The sequence below is a fragment of the Carettochelys insculpta genome, chromosome 7, assembly GCF_033958435.1.
Source record: "Carettochelys insculpta isolate YL-2023 chromosome 7, ASM3395843v1, whole genome shotgun sequence".
In the NCBI taxonomy this organism is placed as follows: domain Eukaryota; kingdom Metazoa; phylum Chordata; order Testudines; family Carettochelyidae; genus Carettochelys; species Carettochelys insculpta.
Genome location: NC_134143.1, coordinates 36,933,979 through 36,955,578, shown reverse-complemented (window position 1 = coordinate 36,955,578; position 21,600 = coordinate 36,933,979). Strand labels below are relative to the sequence as shown.

At 44.3% G+C, this 21,600-nt stretch overlaps 1 protein-coding gene across 1 annotated transcript in view; it reads right to left on the bottom strand.

The window, feature by feature from the left end:
- Window positions 1–21,600, bottom strand: part of PCDH15 (protocadherin related 15) — a 695,579-nt gene that overhangs the window by 251,274 nt on the left and 422,705 nt on the right. The window contains exons 18-19 of the mRNA XM_074999591.1: window positions 21,084–21,389; window positions 18,360–18,584 (exon numbers count right to left, since the gene is read on the bottom strand). Coding sequence (XP_074855692.1) covers window positions 18,360–18,584; window positions 21,084–21,389 — 531 coding nt within the window. The remainder of the gene's footprint in view (window positions 1–18,359; window positions 18,585–21,083; window positions 21,390–21,600) is intronic.

Genomic DNA, 21,600 nt, shown 5'->3' with positions numbered 1-21,600 from the left:
TTTTCCTTGACTCCTGAAGATCAAACAAGAAGTAGCAAGCTTAAATTTCAGCATGGGAAGTTTAGGTTGGACATTAGGCAAAATTTGCTAACTGCCAGGGTGGTTAAACACTGGAAGAAATAGGATAGCTGTGGAATCCCTATCTTTGGAGATACATGAGATATTTAATGATGGCACGAGTACCCATTCAGTTCTAGTATTCTGTGATTCTAGAATTGGTCATTAACCTGTGTAGGACGAATACACTCATGGTTTGTAAAAGATGAAATCAAAGTTTTAAGAAACATCTGGTAAACATAAGTTGAGAGTTTTCCCCCGGTCACTTTAGAATTGTGTACTATGAGATTATCTGTTGATCTGAAAGTTTTTCTGGTCAACAATATCAAATGGGAGATCCAAAGGAAATCTATTATGATTAAACAAGAAGACAGAACATCATCTGAGCTAATATATGTGAATTAGGGATTTACAATTTATTTCACAATTTACTATATTTTTGTCATGCATGTAACATGATAGCTAGTGATGTTCTTCCTCCAACACCAAAAGTATATATTTAATCTATTGTCAGAAAAGGGAATAGAAGAAAGATTTGTTTTCATCAAAAAGTAATTTATGTGCCAAATTATAAAGTTTAAAAAAACCACTTTCAATAAAAAGAAAACTGTTTGAATTTAATTTCCTGCAATAATTTTGTATTATACATCAGTCAGTTAATGGTATTTGCACATCAGGGCTACGTCTACACGTGCAGCCAACATCGGAATAGTTTATTTCGATGTTGCGACATCGAAATAGTCTATTTCGATGAATAACGTCTACACGTCCTCCAGGGCCAGCAACGTCGATGTTCAACTTCGACGTTGCTCAGCCCAACATCGAAATAGGCGCAGCGAGGGAACGTCTACACGTCAAAGTAGCACACATCGAAATAGGGATGCCAGGCACAGCTGCAGACAGGGTCACAGGGCGGACTCAACAGCAAGCCGCTCCCTTAAAGGGCCCCTCCCAGACACACTTGCACTAAACAACACAAGATACACAGAGCTGACAACTGGTTGCAGACCCTGTGCCTGCAGCATAGATCCCCAGCTGCCGCAGAAGCAGCCAGAAGCCCTGGGCTAAGGGCTGCTGCCCACGGTCACCATAGAGCCCCGCAGGGGCTGGAGAGAGAGCATCTCTCAACCCCCCAGCTGATGGCCGCCATGGAGGACCCAGCAATTTCGACATTGCGGGACGCGGATCGTCTACAAGGTCCCTACTTCGACGTTGAACGTCGAAGTAGGGCGCTATTCCTATCTCCTCATGAGGTTAGCGACTTCGACGTCTCGCCGCCGAACGTCGAAGTTAACTTCGAAATAGCGCCCGACGCGTGTAGACGTGACGGGCGCTATTTCGAAGTTGGTGCCGCTACTTCGAAGTAGCGTGCACGTGTAGATGCAGCTCAGAAGAGTTGGTGTCTTGCCATCTCTGTTGCCTGCAATTGTCTGATAACCCCTTACTGCTGAGGGTTATTCTAACTTTTGAATGGCAATTTGACGCATATCCAGTAATGCTCATCAGGAGCCTTCTGTAGAAAGAGGGCTTTGTTTTTTATAATGCTTATGAGTTTTTGTGAAATTATTATTTTCTGATATCCTCAAACCAAAGGATGATGTGCCTTTACATTTTGTTATACAAGATCTTTTTGATCCCCATCAGCTGTTGCTAAATAGAATAAAATGGGAATCCCATTAGTTGAGAATATAAGATTCACTCTCCAGCTGCGTCTACACGTGCACGCTACTTCGAAGTAGCGGCAGTAACTTCGAAATAGCGCCCGTCACGTCTACACGTGTTGGGCGCTATTTCGAAGTTGAAATCGACGTTAGGCGGCGAGACGTCGAAGTCGCTAACCCCATGAGGGGATGGGAATAGCGCCCTACTTCGACGTTCAACATCGAAGTAGGGACGTGTAGACGATCCGCGTCCCGCAACATCGAAATAGCGGGGTCCTCCATGGCGGCCATCAGCTGGGGGGTTGAGAGATACTCTCTCTCCAGCCCTTGCGGGGCTCTGTGGTCACCGTGGGCAGCAGCCCTTAGCCCAGGGCTTCTGGCTGCTGCTGCTGCAGCTGGGGGTCCGTGCTGCATATACAGGGTCTGCAACTAGTTGTTGGCTCTGTGTATCTTGCACTGTTTAATGAAAGTGTGTCTGGGAGGGGCCCTTTAAGGGAGCGACTTGCTGTTGAGTCCGCCCCGTGACCCTGTCTGCAGCTGTGCCTGGCTCCCTTATTTCGATGTGTGCTACTTTGGCGTGTAGACGTTCCCTCGCTGTGCCTATTTCGATGTTGGGCTGAGCAACGTCGAAGTTGAACATCGACGTTGCCAGCCCTGGAGGACGTGTAGACGTTATTCGTCGAAATAGACTATTTCGATGTCGCAACATCGAAATAAGCTATTTCGAAGTTGGGTGCACGTGTAGACGTAGCCTCCATGTCCCCTAACTGACAGCTCATATGTTCAAATCTTTCAACAAGGGAACACTGTACCTAAGTGAGCATAATTCCATTTAAATGTGCTTAAGTAGGTAAAAACCAAATTTTGTCACATGACTTCATTTAACAATTTAGTGAGTTTTCACAAATAAAAAAGGATGACTTTTTAAAGGAACTAATTGTATCTTTGCTTGCAGAGGGGGAGTAAGGTTACTTCAAGGGCTGTCTCCTCCACAGCCTACTTATATTGTGGGTCACAGCACAGGATGCATAGGACACTATATGGACACTTGCTGCTTTCCCAACTACGCCTTCTAGGAGGAAGTGGGTGGCGTATGAGGATGAAGGAGATGCATAAGGCACAGCGCTGACAAAAGTTTCTTTCTTGTCGGGCACTGGGAAGTCCAGGCTAACACCGTGACTTAACAATCTCACCCCTTCTCTCCTGCAGTTATTTGCTCCCATTATGGAGAGCTTCCGGAAAAGCCACAGAATGCAACATTTAATTACACCAGAACCTCAATGTTATGAGCACTAGAGTTGTGAACTGTCCCGTCAATCATTCACTTCATTTGGAATCAAAAGTAATCAATCAGGCAGCAGCAGGAGGTAGGAAGCAAATCCAGCACAGCACACTACCACGTTAAATATAAACTACTAAAGAACAAAGGGAAGATTATAAAAAGTATTATAATGTATAGAAACTTTTCTCTGCTTTTTCATTTAAATTAGGATTTTTCAAATCAGAATTTTTCTTGTAAAATAAAGTTTCAGAGCTGTTACGTCAATGTAAACCTGTAAACCTCTGAAAGAACCACAATAATGTTTTGTTAAGAGTCATAAACATTTCTGAGTTACAACCTCAATTCTCAAGGTGTTTGTAAGTCTGAAGTGTAGTTGGTAGAAAGTCTGAAATATAAGCCCTTGTATCAGAATCCTGGTATGAGGCAGGAGCTGGTAACAGAATTTGGCAAGACCAGGATATCACAGGGCTCTCCCCATCTTTATGAAAATTGGCTTATGAATATAAATATGTCTAACTCGAATACACTTTATGAAAAGCAGGTCATGTAGCATATTTTAAAATTACAATCTGCTGAATCTGTGCATCCTGTTTTTATGTATCATTCTTGTATGTGAAGTTAGTAATATGGAGTGTGAATCTGTTTTTAATTGTAAATGTGCTAAGGACCATTAGTGATACTTCAGGAACTTAATGGCTCAGTACACAAACCAAGGACCTGTGAATGGTTTTATTTTTTCTGTAAGCTCAAACCGCAGTTGGTCCTAGAAAGACATGTTACCATGCCACCTGGTACTGGAATCCATCTTGAATCAGTAACAGAGAAATAGCCGTGCTAGTCTATATACTATCAAAACAAAAAAGCAGTCCAGTAGCACTTTAAAGACTAACAATATAATTTATTAGGTGATGAGCTTTCATGGGACAGACCCACTTCTTCAGATCATAGCCATACCAGAAGAGAATCAATATTTAAGGCACAGAGAACCAAAAGTAGTAATCAAGGTTGATAAATCAGAAAAATATTAACAAGGTGAGCAAATCAGAGAGCAGATGGGCAGAAGGGGGCGGGGGGTGGGGGAGTCAAAAAGTAGATAAAGCCAAGTATGCAAAAGAGCTCCACTAATGAGATAGAAAATTCCCATCATGGTTCAAATCACGTTACTGTGTCAAATTTAAACATAAAAGAGTTCAGCAGCCTATCTTTCCAAACTGTTGTGAAAATTCCTCTGTAGTAAGATGCAGACTTTCAGGTCATTAACAGAATGGCCCACTCCACACCTGTCAGCCAGCACTTTAATGGAGTTGGCAAGCTTTCTCTTGACAGACAGCATCTACATGCAAAAGTGGATTGATAGTCTGATCCATGCTATCAATAGAAAGCATCCACATGCTCCGGCTGCTCCATCAACAGAACCAGCTCCGAAATCCCGGAAGGCAGGCACACATGGAGGGAAGCCCTTCTGTGACTGCTGGCCTTGCACGCGCTTAAAGGACCCCCTGCTCCATGTTTCCTACCCATAGTGAGGCTTGCCTACCTCCTCGAGGGAAAGCAAAACTGCAGCAGGGCTCTCTTGCTGTTTGAGAGAGATCCAGTTCTTTCCAAGCCACTGACATGACACAGCAGCCTCTGGGCTCCTGCTCCTGCTAGCCCTGCCCCTGATAATCATAATTGTGTTCCACCGCATCTGAGGGGATGACCCTGATAGGCAGCCTGCAGAGCAGGCCCACAGTATCCCAGTGATATGAATATCAGGTAGGATAATTAACATCCCTCCACTCCTCATCCCCCGTGTCAGTTTTTATTGCATTTCTTTTTCTTTGGTCCTCTGTACTTACAAATGTCAGTCCGTATTGGAAATGAGATTGATCTGATGAAGTGGGTCTGCCCCACGAAAGCTCATCAATGAATAAATCATTTTGTTAGTCTTTAACATGCTACATTTCTGCTCTTTTGCTTTGTTGGAGTACAGACTAACATGGCTACCGTTCTTTAACAATTTCTAGACATGTACTTCAGGTGGTCGGGCCAAACCCACAATGCCAGGGTGTTCAGGAACTCAAGCTTATTCCAGAGGATAGAGGTGGGCACCTGCATCCCCTGCCAGGAGTGGGATGCTCCTGTGCAGAATAGGTGATGCGTCCTACCCACGCTTGCCATGGCTTATGAGGCTGTACATAAGGCACCTGGACTCCACCCAGGAGCTATTCAATGTCCAGGTGACTTGGGCATGGACCCCAGTTGAGTGCACCTTCAGGCTCTTGAAGGGTAAGTTCTGGTGCCTCCTGAATCAGCCGAATGTGGGGGAGCAGAATGTCACCCATGTGGTAGTCACCTGTTACACCATCCATAACCTGGTGGAATGGAAGGGGGAGGACTTCCTCCAGGGCTGGGGGGTAGATGTCCCTATGAACAGCAGGCTGCCACCCCCAGCCACCAAGTGCAAGTGGATGGAGTGAACATCTAGGACGCCCCTGATGACCCTCCCTGGGTCACACATAGGAGTGTATTGGGCCCAAAGCTCTTCCCACCACCACTCCTCCCTTCCCCCCACCGCCTCGACGGAAGGAGGAAGAGCGAATCCTTCCCAAAGCAAAGCCTCCACAGCACAGCCCCCAAGGACACATCCCCCACCCCTCGTGAGCAGCAATCCCCGCCCCTGGAGCATGGGATGCATCTGTCCTGGGTGTGCCTGCCTGTGTCCCTTGCACGGTGGGCCCTGTTGCACAAGGACACAGTGGCATCATGGGGACCGGCCTGATCATGGCTCCCCGTTGAGCTGACCTGATGGGCTAGTGACTGGAGGGGGGACCAGCCATGAAGGGGCCCCACTTGGGTAGCAGGCCAGCTGGGTGCAGCTGCCCCCTGGATTCTGCACATGCATGTGGCTCATAACACTGTACAGGGGGATAGGTCCTGCTCATTGACTGCAGGCATGTCTCCTAGTGGAGGGCTATATTCCATGGTGGAGTGTGTAGGGTTGACCCATTGCCCATGTGTCTGACCCATTCCCAGGCATGGCAGAGGCAGGCAGCCTCCCCTCCCCCAGGCTTCTGCAGCTCATTGTGGGGCTGTCAGCAGGCTGAAAGCTGTGCCCAGGGGCTACCTGAAGGATGCAGGTGGGACACTCTGCCTGATACATGGCGCATGTGCCAGGTCTGCAGCATGGGCTCCCGCCTAAGCTGTCCCAACAGAGGCCATTGCATGGTATGCCTTGCCTCCCCCATGCCCTGGCCTGTGTGTATGTGACCTGTGGGGTACTCACTGGATGGTCCCACAAACAGGTCCAGAGATGCCCATGCAGATGTTGTTGTACTGGAGGGGCTGGAGTCCAGGACAACGATGAGAGTCCCCTGGCTGGACTCAGGGTTGGAGGGCAGGTTCTCAGCTGGCTCCAATGAGGATCCTGGGGCACCATCTCCATTGGAGGGGCCTTCTGCTTGGTGTCCAGGGTCTCCCAGCTGTGTGTACTGTCATCACCCCTGAGCATGTGGTCCAGCTCCTCGTAATAGGGGCAGGTGGACATCTCTTGCCCTATCCTCTGTCATTCATCTCTGGCATGCATGTAGTTCAGGTGGAGCTCTTTAACTTTTGCCTGCACCAGCTCCAGGGTGCGGGCTAGGTGGCCATGGTCCAACAGGGCTCCAATTAGCATAGCCAGGGTTGTTGCCGGGGCAGTGTGCCACTTGACACTTGGGTCAAGCAGGACCAGCTCTTTGGCCTAGAAGTCCAGAAGATCCTGGAGTTTGGGGCCAAACCAGAAAGGGGCCCACTTCCTGGTGCCCCGAGAGGGATCCTGAGACTGTTCTCTGGAGGGTCATGCACCCCCTTAGACATTTTATTCTGATTACAGGGAATGGCTGCCCAGGTGTGTTGCTGGACATGTACTGTCACCCTGCAGCCACACCTCCAGCTTCTGTATGGGGCTTTTGGGGCTCCCTGTGCACAGCCTATAGAGTCCTGATTGCACTGAAGAGGGCATCTCCTAGCTCCAGCTGGCCAGCACCATGGAGAACCCCTCTGTCGACGAAGGGGCCCCTGGACCATCTACACAGGCATTTGCTCCACAGAACACTGTTGAGAGAGCTGCTATATCCAGATGGGAAGAGGTATAATTCTGCTGGCGGATCTGCTGAGTTTTGTCAACAGGCTGTTGACAAAGTGCGTTTGCCATGGAGAGGCTCTGCAGTTTTTTCCAGTAAAACAAGGCTTTTGCCAGAAAAATCTGCTTGTGTAGACGTGGCCTAAGAGGATACACATAAAGAGGCCTGAAAAAAAAGGAACTGTAGAAAAAGCATGAAGGAAAAGGGTGCAGTGACCAGCTCAGAAAAACTTCAACTCTGGCCTGAGATAAGAACAACTATATTGGATAAGTATTTGTATATAGCAAATATCTGGATGCATTAGAATTAGCTAGAGTAGTCTGTTTCAACTTAATAATTTACTTTGATTGTCCTGGTTTCTCTTGAAATCATTTAAATTCTATTTTTTATGTTTAATAAAAACACTTGCTTATTATCAAGTCCAATGTAAACAGTGTTACCTAGCAGGAGAGGCAGTGATACCTTGCCTTTTCACTGACTGCAAAGAGATTTGTCAATTATAACAGACCAGAATTTGGCCAGAAATTAAAGTGAGTTAAGAATTAATTACAGGGAATTTTTAACATATTATTTCTTTGGTAATGTCTGCTTTCATTTTAGTGATGAGTTTATGTTTTTCGAGGCCAATGATTATGTTGGCAAAACAATTTATGTTATCTTGAGTATATAATGTACTTATTTATAAAATGAGACATGACTTTATAAAGAACATCCAATGTTTGCATATCAAATACGATTTCCTATTAGCATTAGAAGAAGTATGCATTTTCTGGATTTGTTTCCTATATGTGAGCAAAACCAAACATCTCTCTGAAACAGGGACGCAGGAGCATTAGCAGCCCATAGCCGTGTCTACACGTGCACGCTACTTCGAAGTAGCGGCACTAACTTCAAAATAGCGCCCGTCACGGCTACACGTGTTGGGCGCTATTTCGATGTTAACATCGACTTTAGGCGGCGAGACGTCGAAGCCGCTAACCCCATGAGGGGATGGGAATAGCGCCCTACTTCGACGTTCAACGTCGAAGTAGGGACCGTGTAGTCGTTGCGCATCCCGCAACATCGAAACTGCGGGGATCCTCCATGGCGGCCATCAGCCAAGGGGTTGAGAGACGCTCTCTCTCCAGCCCCTGCGGGGCTCTATGGTCACCGTGTGCAGCAGCTCTTAGCCCAGGGCTTCTGGCTGCTGCTGCTGCAGCTGGGGATCCATGCTGCACGCACAGGGTCTGCAACCAGTTGTCGGCTCTGTGGATCTTGTGTTGTTTAGTGCAACTGTGTCTGGGAGGGGCCCTTTAAGGGAGTGGCTTGCTGTTGAGTCCGCCCTGTGACCCTGTCTGCAGCTGTGCCTGGCACCCTTATTTCGATGTGTGCTACTTTGGTGTGTAGACGTTCCCTCGCAGGGCCTATTTCGATGTGGTGCTGCGCAACGTCGATGTTGAACATCGATGTTGCCAGCCCTGGAGGATGTGTAGACGTTATTCATCGAAATAGCCTATTTCGATGTCACTACATCGAAATAAGCTATTTCGATGTAGCATGCACGTGTAGACATAGCCCACAACTGTTATGCCACCAGAGGCCTTTAACCAACCATCATTGCCCAAAAGAAGTCAGGGTTGGGTGCAAGATGTGCTGATACACACATCTTTTATTGCAACTGACTGTTTAGTTGTAATTTGCATCTTTAACTTGCATGTTTCCCCTTCAGGTTCAGGAATGATATCATTCATCTCAGCACCATTTAGAACTACTTAACTGAGGAAGTTGGACTTTCTTCAGTATACAGCTGGAGTAATGGAATGGTGAATGCTGAATCAAGCCCTCAGTGGAAAATCATCTCCAGCAGCTGCATATGTTTATGTATTAGCTCATTTGTGTGGCCTGAAGTCAGAGGATATATGTGGTGAGGTAGGAAATTATCTAGGGTGAATAACTTCAGTGCAATGAGATTCAGGGCCTTTGTAAATTACCTAAGCTTTGCTGAAGGGGCCCCAAGACAATAAGCAGAACAGACTTTGGAATTTGTCTTTAAACAGCAATAATTGCTTAATTTCACATTGGCTTGAGAGAGGTTGTGCAGAACTAGGGATTTCTGTTGGAGCTAAATGTTCCAGTTTTTCAATTATGTTTGATGTTTATTGGCCATACATTTTTATGTTAATATAAATGTGTTGTTAAAGTAATTGAGATTGTTTCTCCTCCCATTCACTTTTTTTTAACCCAAGGATTTCAATGGAATCACTTCTGATTTATACCTCTATAATGAGAGGAAATTCAGGACCATTTAAATGTATGATTAATATCTGAATGTAACTATGTTACCAGAAGAGTAATTTCTTGTATCAAAACAATTGAAAAATGGTTTTAAAAATATCTACCTAGAAAAACAGGTACATTTGTACAATGCAGCAAACAAAGCTATTTTGATTATAATTTTATAGTTTCCATTGCTACGCCAATCTTATTTGTCCAAAGAAAATAAATATGCAACAACAAATAAATCTGTAAACATTGTGAAAATGTGGAGATGAGACAAAATATCCAACAGTGCAAAAGGTTTTGCAATTTTTTCTTTAAATTGGTCTGAATCATGGGGCTTTTGTATACCACCAAAAACAAGACACATTACAATAATTCTGCAGTACTCTGTGCAATTTCCCCCCTGCACAGATATAAAGCATTAAAATGTGTGAACCACAGCTAGCTAAATCTTATTATTTATACAAGATCTTCTGTTATTTTGGACAATCCAAACTTATGCCTATAAACACCATTTATACAAATGTTTAACTGAGTCATTAGGCTCCGGGGAGAAAATTATCCTTTAGAAGAAAGAAGAAACTATCAAAAATAAAAAATAAATATATTTCAATAAATTGATATTTTAGAAACTAAGAAACTGTAGCCCCATTACTGCAAGATGCTGAAACAACACCATGGAAGCTATGAGACCTATCGGCTCCTAATGAAGTTAAGGAAGAGGTGCAGAAGGGCCTTATAGGTGGGACATTATATCTAGGTTTGGCATTTTTTAAAAAAAAATATTGAATACACACACACACAGACAAATACGTCATGGCTGCATCTACACAACAAGCTATACTCTGAAGTAAGCAACTTCAAAGTAGATCATCTACCCACAAAATGCACCCTCCCTTACTTCGAAGTAGGCTTCCCACTACTTCAGAGTTAAACCTTTACACACAAATAGATCCTACTTCAAAATAAGAGGGCAGGAAATGATGCAGGCATGAGGGTTGCATGGCTGACAAGCTCTTCCGGGCTCTCATCCAGCCAACCTCTTAAAGGGCCCCTCCCAATACCCCCACTCTGCACCCGCTCAGGACTGCCAGGCTGCGAACAGCAGCAGAGCATGTGCTGGGAAGAAGAGCCCCACACCATGCCCCCGCAACACTCCCCAAGGACTCCTGGCCATGCTGGTCGCCCTTCTCTTCCAGCAGCATAGCTGGGTCACCTGCATGGGACCCAGCCTGCAGGCCCTGACCATGGCACTGCTGAACCTCTCCCCCCACCCATCTGGCACCGGTGGGCCTTCATGACCAGCATTGAGTGGTGGGACTGGCTGGTGCTGGAGGACTGGGATGATGAGCGGTGGCTGAGGAAATTTTGGATGACCCGCCAGACAGTTGAAGACCTCTGCATGTGGCTTGCCCCAGTCCTCCAGCACTGGGACACCCAGATGCGGACAGCACTCCTGGTGCAGAAGATGGTAGCCATCACCCTGTACAGGCTGGCCACCCCCCGACAGCCTCCGCTCTGTCGGCCACCAATTTGGAGTCGGCAAGGACACTGTTGGAGCAGTGATGATTGAGGTAAGTCCAGCTCCCACCATGGACCCACCCTGGAGAGGGGTCCCCTGGTGGGGAAGGTCAGGAGGAGATGGGCCCTGATGGGGAGGGAGCCTGGGGGCCTCCCAGGCAGGTGTTAATGGATGCATCTTCCTTCCTCCACCGCAGGTCATCCAAGCCATCAACAGGGTGCTCCTGTGACATGCTGTGATCCTGGGGGACCTGGACGCCACCCTTGCTGGGTTCATGGACCAGGGCTTCCCCAGTTGTTTTAGAGCTCTGGATGGGACATATGTGGCAATCTGGGCTCTGGACCACAGTGGGGGTGCCTACATTAACAGGAAGGGGTACCACTCGATAGTACTCCTGGCTCTTGTGGATGCTAAGGGCTGTTTCCTGGATGTGTGCGTGGGGTGGCCAGGCAAGGCCGACAATGCCCAGGTTTTTCAGAATTTGTGGCTGGGATGCCAGGTGCAGGAGGGCACATATGTCCACCTGTGGGAGTTCCTGCTCAGGGACATCATGATGCCCCCCTGCATCATGGCCAATGCTGCATACCCACGGCACCCATGCCTCATGCGGCCCTATACTAGACACACCAAGCTGGCCCAGGACACCTTTAATGGTCACCTCAGCCTGTGACCTGTGGGGCACTCACTGGATGGTCCCACAAACAAGTCCAGAGATGCCCATGCAGATGATGTTGTACTGGAGGGTCTGGAGCCCAGGGCAATGATGACAGTCCTCTGGCTGGACTCAGAGTCGGAGGGCAGGTCCTTGGTTGGATCCAGAGGGGATTCTGGGTCCTGAGGCACCATCTCCATTGGAGGGGCCTTCTCCCTGGCATCCAGGGTCTTCCAGTTGGGTGCAGCATCATCACCCCAAGCATGTCATCCAGCCCCTCAAATAGGGGCAGGGGGACACCCCTTGCCCCAACCTCTGCCATGCATCTCTGCCATTCATGTAGCCCTGATGGAGCTTTTTAACTTTTGTCTGAGCCTGCTCCAGGGTGCAGGCGAGGTGGCCATGATCCAACAGGGCTCCAATGAGCAGAGCCAGGGGCACAGTCAAGTGGGCAATTGGGAGGCTGAAGGGGAGGTTTGGAAGCCACCTCACCATGCTGGATGTTAGCCGCCCAAATGTCCCCATAGTCAATGCCACCTGCTGTGTGCTCCACAACCTTATGGAGAGCTGGTAGGAGCCCTTTATGCAAGGCTGGGTTGTGGACCAGCTATGAACAGCCACCCTCTGCTCTGTGCTATGAGGAACAGAGGGATGGAGTCAGGGTCCAGGATGCCTTGTGCCAGTCCTTGGCCCAGGACCTGCCCTGACCCTCCCAGCCACATTCTGCACCATGGGCCCCCCTCCAGCTCTGCCATGACTCATGCTCCCACCCTCATCACTCTCCCACCAAGCACCAGGGACACAGGGTTAGAGTGGGAACAATAAACTTTAGTATTGGGGGAATAAACATTTTTGGCAAAACAAAACAGAACAACATTTGAAACTATTTACAGTGCACAGGGGGAACAGTACACAGAAGGGAGGCGGGGGGCTTGGTGGGGGGGACTGAACTGAGATGGGGGGTGGCATGGAGGAAGGCTCAGTCACCCTGGGGCATCAGGGGGCCAGGAACTGCATTGGCCATGGCTGCCCCTACCGCCCCAAGGTTCCCTGAAGGGCTGTGATGGGGCTGGGACCACAGACAAGTAACATCCCTCTCACCTCATATGTACTGGATGTGACCTCCCAGGGCTCAGGCAAGGCTCAGCTCAATGAGGCTCTGCTGGGTGTCCCAGAGGGGAGGAGGATGATGAGGGTCCCCTTGCTGGAGCCCTTATCATTGCCCTCAGTCTTGGTCCACCGGAGGGACCCATCTCGTCCTCGCTGTCCGTGGAGGGAGGGAACGGTGATGTCCACCAGATACTCTGGGGTGGCCGCCTCTCTCAGCCCCAGGAGCCTGTGAAGTTCCTGGTAGTGGAGGCAGTGGATGGGCCATATCCCCAACTGTCTGGCAACATCACAGGCCTTGATGTAGGTCTGGAGGAGTTCTTTAACTGTCTCTGTCCTTCTTGGTGGACTCCTTACTTCAAAGTAAGGAGTGCAGAGTGTTTACACCCATTTTACTTCGGGAATGGAATAGTGACTTCGAAGTTAGCCTCCCTTACTATGAAGTTAACTTCAAAGTACAGAAAAGCATGTGTGGATGCTCCGCATGCTACTTTGAAGTAGCAGCTTACTTCAAAGTTTAATTCAAAGTTATATTGTAGTGTAGATGCAGTCAATAGGTAATACATATATTTAAGCTTTTTAAAAAGCAATTTAAATGGTCACAGCTGTGCACACTTTAATGAGATCAGGCATTAAGCTTTGAAAAGTTAAGCTTTTAGCCATTAAACCATCCTATGCATAAGTTATGGAAACAAAATAGACATAAATATTATTGTCTGATCACGCAGATAGAGTTTTGATGCTTTGCCCTGACAGCAGTCTCTCCATCAGATGTAACACTCAACTAAAAGTGAACAACTCATCAGTATCACAAAGAGATAATAAGATGAGAAGCCTGTGACACCAAAGAACATGATGAGTTATCAATGGAGAAGGGAGGAAATTGCAACATTTGTATAACTGGCCATTAAAAACCCAAAAGATATAGAATAAGCATGAAAGGATACTAGTAATAATTCTTCCTTAATAACTTTTTGGAATAACGTATATTAATTGTTACACATTTCTATCTGTACATCTCACAGTATAACACCAATTTATTTTTGGTAGACTGGACAATAATGGCTAGCAAAGGTGCTGCATACTACCATTACAAAACCTATGGTCTATTTCTTCTTCCCTCTTTAGGGTCAAATAATGCTTTGCTTCTGTTATTTTTAATAAGCATATTTTATAATGGAACCTTAAGCTACAATAGAATCTGTGCCAGTACTGACTTCTCAGAAAAAAGTTACCAAAATTACTTGCAGTTAGGTGGAAGGATAGTTGTGTAGCTTGTCAAGATAAATGTATTGTGACACAATTTCATTAAGAAGCCTGTGCAGTACCCATTGTGTATTAATAATATCCAACTCTAGAGACAGATCTCTTTGTGTTTCACATTTTAAGTGACCAGAGTTCACTATCTGTATCACACATTCTGAAAGTCGTTATTCCTACAAAACTATGCCCAGTGTTGGGGAAAAAAAAATCTGTGGGGGTGGAAAAAAAAAACATACTTTCTTGGGATTGGCTTCTGAATGAGGTCCTAAACCATACAGAAGCAGAACATTTGAGTTTATTGGGAATCATGTATCCACAGTACTTCTGAAGATGAAGACCCTTAAGCTGAATTATTTATTGGTGTAAGGGGGATGTGTTTCTGTCTGCTTTACAAAGTTGAAAGCATAGAGAGCAAGACATCATTCCATGCTAATGCTGCAATTTGTGAAACAGTATGGCTACATCTACATCTGCCCTGAACTTCAATGGGGTCATGGCAATTAAGCTCATGGGAGATGACTAAGGAAGTGCTGTGATGAATATGTAGCACTTCATTAGGCTAATTCTCCCTGCAGCAACTTCAAAATGTCAGACTTTGAATTGCTGGCATGCATGTAGCTGCAGGCACTTCCAAGTCCCCATGCTATTTTGAAATGCCTTTACTGGGGAGTATTACTATTATTATTACTATTAGTATTAGTATTACATATTATTGGGGAGTAAAGGCACTTCAAGGCAGTGTGGGCACTTCCAAGTGCTCATAGATACACAGCAAGCGGGCACTTTGAAGTTTGACACTTCTAAGTTGCCCTGGGGGAGAATTAGCCTAATGAAGTGCTGTATATTCACTGCAGCACTTCATTAGTCATCTCCTATCAGCCTGATTACCATAGTAGAGTAGACACAGCGCATGAGACTCAATTTTTTTTTTTTATTTTCGCTATTCACTTGAGGTAATCTCTTTTAAAATTAAACAGTTCCCCACCCCTTCAACAAAGGTGTTAATTCACCTTAATTGATTGACACATTTCAGTAGTTTCCTTTTAAAGGTCTTGGGTGGGAATGAGACTTGACTTCGAGCTGTCTCTTCCAGTTTTATGATTTTTTTTAGAACTAAACAAAACATAAGCACATAGGTGTGGTCATGTCAGTCTGCAGCTTCACAAAAAAAGAAAAAGAAAACAAAAAACAAAAAACCAAGCAGTCCTGTAGCACTTTAAAGATTAACAATTTTACTTATTAGGTAAAGAGATTTCATGGGTAAAACTCACTTCTTCAGATTTAGAGCAAAAGTAACAATCCAGGGTTTATATAACAGGCAAGAGGGAAGGAAGAAGAAGCAGGGAAAGAAAGGGAATGGGGGAGTCACCTCTCATTAACAGACTTCCCACTTAATTTACTCTCCCTAGAGGTCCTGTTAATAAGTGACCCCCCATTTTCTTTTCTTTACTTTTCTTTTTTCATTTTTCTCATGCTCCTTCTTCTTCCCCTAACCCCAATCCTTGCTTTATATTTAACTCTTGTCTCAGTTTTGCTCCATAAGCTGAAGAAGTGGGTCTTAGCAACAAAAGGTCTTTACCTAATAAAGAAAATTTTAGTCTTTAAGGTGCTATAGGACTGCTTGCTTAGTTTGGAGACGTCATTTCTGATACTTTCCTGTTTGTTGTACAAGACACTTATTAGGTGGTTCCTCAGTTTATTTGAGAGTACGTGGCACAATCTCTCACTGCAATCAATGTTGTACATTGATTGTATTGGATTTTTCACTTTCAGTCCGTTGGGCAGGATGTTCATCTTCTCTGAACTTGGAGAGGAAGAGGATGTCTGTCTGTATCTGCATGAGTTTAGTCATGTCTTTGGATTTCAAGTCCAAAAAACTAACTGCACTAGATCACCACTAAATTACAAAGGGAGACATCTGAATTGGAATTAATTTGCAAGTTTGACACATTCACCCTTGGGCTTAACAGAGATCTCAACTATCTTGAAAATTACAAGGACGATTTCCCCACCTTTGATATTCTCAGGAATAGCACCCATCCCACTTAATTTACTTCTTCCACAGGCCCTATTAGTGACAGGTGACTCACTCCCTCACCCTCTCTTTCCCACTTCTTCTTCCTCTCCCTTCCTCCCTGGTATGAACCCTGGATTCTTATTTTTGCTCTAGATCTGATGAAGTGGTTCTTACCCATGAAAGCTCATCAGCAGATGAATAAAATTGTTAGTCTTGTACTGCTTTTTTTTTAAAAAAAAATACATAACCTAATCACATTCAAGTTCTCAGTATGGTGTAATTATCTTTTTTCATAACTAATGTTCTTAGAGCTTGGAAGCACGCTATTGCTTAAAGCTGGGGATAATGTTCACAGTGTTGCAGTAAATGGCTTTTGTGGGTCATTAAATACTAAAGTGAAGTTGAGAAGTTGAATATCAGCTAAAGACATTTACTGAAAACACAGTCCAGTGCCATATATATTTTCCCTATAAGGTAACTAGAAATGGAAAAAAATCATCCAGTTTTAACATATATATTAGGGGGTGAGTATCAGAGATGCTTTACTTTGAAGCTTGGGTGCGAAAATTCTGTGCTATTGCTTTCCTTGACTTTTCCTTCATGTCTCATTGGGGTGTGGGTTAAGCATTTATTTATTCAAAAAAGTACAGAAAAGAATATTTTTCTAGGAAATAACCTATATAAAAAGACTGATTTAATTTAATGTGCCCTATGCATATGTTAAATTAAATGCAGCCAGTGAGAATATGTTCCCAATAAGGATTTCAGGGTGATTAGGCGTTGATAATAGATCCCTTCATTTGGGTAGGTTCATTACAACAGATGAGGATGGCTAACTTAAATCTGAATATAAGAGAACTAGGACCCCAAAGTTGGTATATCACTCGGGCACATGCACACTTGCCTGCCTCTATGTGACTGCAAGGTGCAGCACATCCCCACTAGATATCTCAATGTGCCATATACTGCTATCCGGCACCATGTCTTTTGGAAAAATTTTGGTATGTATTGTAAAAAATAGAAATTAAATGAATTGCCCAGGAATCTTTGAAAACATGGACTCAAGTACCAGCCTGCAAATTTCTCCATCCCACACTGCTACCCATACAGCATAACTTTTTGCTATTTTTTTGAAAATCCCGCAAGTCTGCATGGCATTTTCTGGTGCTTGCCATCTCTGACAGAAGCCTGGAGCCCATTCAAGTCCACACTACCTTCATAAATACTACAAGTATTGAATGATTCTCCTATGTTTGCAGGCACACAGGAAGTACACAACCATGAGGACATGACAATTTCTTCAAAGACAGTTTGCAAAAAGACATAGCAAAAAAAACAATTGAAGTTTGTTGGTGTTTATGAAGCAGCTGCAGATGATGGAGTACCACTTCTGGCCTAAAGACATGGACGCTGACTGATGGAATTGTCTCAGAATGGTATGGTGAGCAGAGGCTGCAGAACTTTTGGATCTGGAAGTCCACATTCCTGAACTCCCGGCTTTGACCATGACTTGAGTTTGACTCCACCTCCTGACCCGAAGCCTGAAACCTGCCTTGGACACTGACCTTTCATCTGGAACCTGTTTATGAACTCCTCCCCTCCTTCTAGACTCAGATTTGCCCCTTGTCCAGCTTGTCTCACCACTATCCTTGTTGGGATTCTGACAATACAATTTCATCAGTCTAATCATGACTAATAGCAAAATAAATACTAAATAACAGCTCTTATTAAGAAGCTCTCACATACAATAATTCATCAGTGGATCTTTAAGCACTTTGCACTGTGGGACATCATTATTCTCTTTTAACAGATGGGGGATAAAAGGCACAGAGAGGTGAGGTGGAGCAAAATGCTCAGGTTCAAACAGCTGGTCACTGGAAAAATAAGGACTCAATATTGTAAAAGAAGCACAAAATAGGCTATTTTCTTTGTAAGACTGTGCCTTCCTGCAGCAGAAAATGAAATGTAAGTAGTAGTGTGCAGCATCGTCACTTAATACATAAGAATGGTTAATAAAATTACAATTTATGTGACCTTAAACTGAAATGTGATGGTATCATTTTTTCAAACAATTCCATTAAGTGTTTATTCCAGCCTTTTGGGGATCATAAAGAATTAAATGTTTACTCATTTATGAAATATTCTCAGATATGTTCCTGTAAGTAATAAATCTATGAGCACATACATAACTGTATAATTGCATGCAATTGCAAGGCAATTACAATAGTTATGCACTGTACATTATAAATGGGAACAAGTTACTGCTATAAAAAGGCAACTGCTTTACATAAATTGAAAAGGAAGAATAGGACAAACTACAAAGAAACAAAGCTACTGCTATTGTGCTTCCATGTACTATTGGAATACCTCTAAAAGTTACTGAGGTATTTCATAACAGAGAAAATGATATTATCAGCTGCAAAGTTTTACTCTTACCTTTACTCTCACTGTGACAGTGGCAAGTCCTGGAGGCATAGTTCCTCCGCTATCAAAGGCTTCCACTAGAAAGGTGAAGGTTGCTTCAGTACCAGAGAATGATTCATAATCCAAGGATTTTAAAAGTGATAATTCTCCTGTAAACTTGTTCAATGAAAAAAAATGTAGAGCTTCTTGTGATCGTATCCGATAGGTAACATTTGAACCAAGGTCAACATCGTTTGCCTATAGCAAAAGAGAATTTGCTTTAAAACTAAAACTATTAAGTCACAAGTAAAAACAGCAGCTCACAATTTTTACAGGGCATACATTTGATTTAACAAAAGATTCAAAAAGAAGAATATTGGCGTTCAAAAGGAAGTGTTGTAGAAAGATTCTGAGAATAGCATTGATGCAGAAGGTCACCAATGAGGAATTATATAGGAAGATACAGCCAAAAGAGAACCTGCTGCAGAAGGTTATAAAACGGAAGCTACAACTATTTGGACATATTTGCAGAATGAATGACAAACGAAAAATCAAGACTAGTATCTGGCATAATGGATGGTTCGAATGGGAAATGCAGACCCCACAGAGAATGGATAGATGATATAGTAGATTGGTGAGGAGCTAGATTACAGAAACTAAGGCACTCTGCATTGGATAGAGAACGATGGAAGGAAACAGTGAGAGAAGCATCAGAAGCCAGTGGGCGCTGAGCCCAAGGTTATTGGTGGTGATGATACATTTGATTTGCTGTTACTAAGAACAAGTGTTCCTCTCATTTTTTCCATCCATAGGGAGATAAATTTGTTACATGCACCAAGGCATGTGTAGATGTGCACCACCACAGAAACACATGCTTCCAGCTGTGAGCGTGTTTGGGTGCTCCGCTAATCAGCTGAGTGGCATCTGAATCTCTCCTGGGTAGCCACCTGAGTACTCAGCTTACAGGGAACACTTTTAAGAACCTTTGGTTTCCTCAGTGTAATTCATATCATAATTTTAATTGTTCATTTTGGTTTAAGAAGACATATGTCCAGAAAGCTTGAGAAAACCAACTTTTTATTCTCCAATCTGTCTCTGCTGATCAACAGATGATGCTAAGATCTTTTTATATATATGTCTCATAGAACTGGAAGGGACCTCAAGAGGTCATCAAATCCATTCCCCTGCTATATTCTACTTGTCTAAGAGATTTGGATTAAAATTCTGGAAGCACATTTGAACTATTTGGAGCTAAAGTAAACTGGCAATGTCAGTACAGTAGATTCTCACTGGATAATATAAATGTCCTTCAAAAAACCCTCATATTGACTACTCTGCTTGGCTACGTCTACACTAGCACACTACGTCGAAGTAGCCTATTTTGAAGTAAGGACATCGAAATAGCCTACTTCAACACGTATCGTCTACACATCCTTCAGGGCTGGTGCCATCAATGTTCAACGTCAAAGTAGTGATGGAGAACATTGAAAGGAGCCGCCTCGGAAGGAAATGTGGAGTGTCCACACACACAAGCGCTCCCCGTCGAAATAAGGGGCCAGCAAAGCCCCAAGCCGCTCCCTCAAAGGGCCCCTCCCAGACACACTTGCCCTGCACAGCACAAGATCCACAGAGCTGACAACCGGTTGCAGACCCTGTGCATGCAGCATGGACCTGCAGCTGCAGCAGCAGCAGCCAAAAGCCCTGGGCTAAGAGCTGCTGCACGCGGTGACCACAGAGCCCCGCAGGGGCTGGACAGAGCATCTCTCAACCCCTCAGCTGATGGCCGCCATGGAGGACCCCGCTATTTCGAAGTAGCAGGACACGGATCGTCTACACATGCCCTATTTCGATGTTGAACATCGAAGTAGAGCGCTATTCCCATCTTTGGATGGGAATAGCGATTTCAACGTCTCATCGCCGAACGTCAATTTCAACGTCAAAATAGCACATGGTGCGTGTAGACATGACATGTGCTATTTCAACATTGTGCCAGCTACTTCAAAGTTGCCAGCTAGTGTAGACACACCCTTTACGTTTTAATTTTCCATCATTGATTATTTTAATCCGTAGAAAGGTAAAATCTGTGATTCTAATATTTTTTCATTTGCCTACCACATTTTTGTGCCAAATATTACATTTTCACAAAGAGAAATACACTTTAAAGAGGTTTGAGTGTCACTTCCCTCATGATATTTTTAATCTCTTTTTTTTTTTTTTGGTTTTACTGGCAGTTAGATGAGAACAGCCTTACACAATGGCCGTGTCTACATTAGCAACGTTGTTCGGAAAATCAAGACCTTTTTCAATAGTACACACAGTGTCCACACACAAAATGCATTCTTTTGGTCAAAAATCTAAAGAACGTAGCTTTTCTTCCAGAAGCCCTCTTCTGCTCCTGGATCAGGAAAAGTGTCTCCTTTACACAGCTTCTTTAAAAAAAGAAGAAGGAAAAAAAAGCATATGTCAATGCTTTGCAGCCCCTTTTTTTTTTTGAAAGAGCAGTCCTCATGGTGCTGGATTTTGCAATCCCTGGCCTGTTCTTTTGAAAGAGTGGGGGCTGTGTGGATGTTCTCTATCGAAAGAGTGGATGGATCTTTCAATCTGCTTTTTTGTGTGTGGAAGCGTAGTTTTGAAATAAGATCTTCTGGAAGAGATCTTCCAGAAGATCATCTTTTGAAATATGACTTTCAAAAGATCACATGGCCTACAAGATTAACAAACCGTTGTTTTTTTTTTTTTTGATCCACAGTGCCTTACCTGTATGCGCAGGAAGACTGTGCCAGGTGGTAGATTTTCTGGAACAGAGACAGTGTAGGAGGCATTCGTGAACATAGGGCTGTTGTCATCAATATCCAGAACCTTGACTGCCAGAGTTAATGTTGAACGGCGGGGGTCCACAGCTCCATCTGTTGCTTCAATAGTGAGTTCATAATAGTCCCTTGTTTCTCTGTTCAATTTAACATCTGTGTAAATGCTACCATTTGATGTGATGCGGAAAATATTGTTGAAGTTTACCAAACTGTAATGGACTTGGCCATTTACTGCAGCATCTGGGTCTGTGGCCTAAAAGAAAAGAAAAAGCCAAATGGCCTTTAAATAATTTGGAAAGAGATATGGATTAGATTCAGATATGCTCAGTGAGACTTTTATTCGACTTGCTCACATAAATGAATCCAAAGTACATTGAAGTCAATGGGAATCTTTCCATTGACTTCAGTGGTTTATTTGCGAGACTTAGTTTCCACTTACATCTGGCATGGAAGAAAATCATATT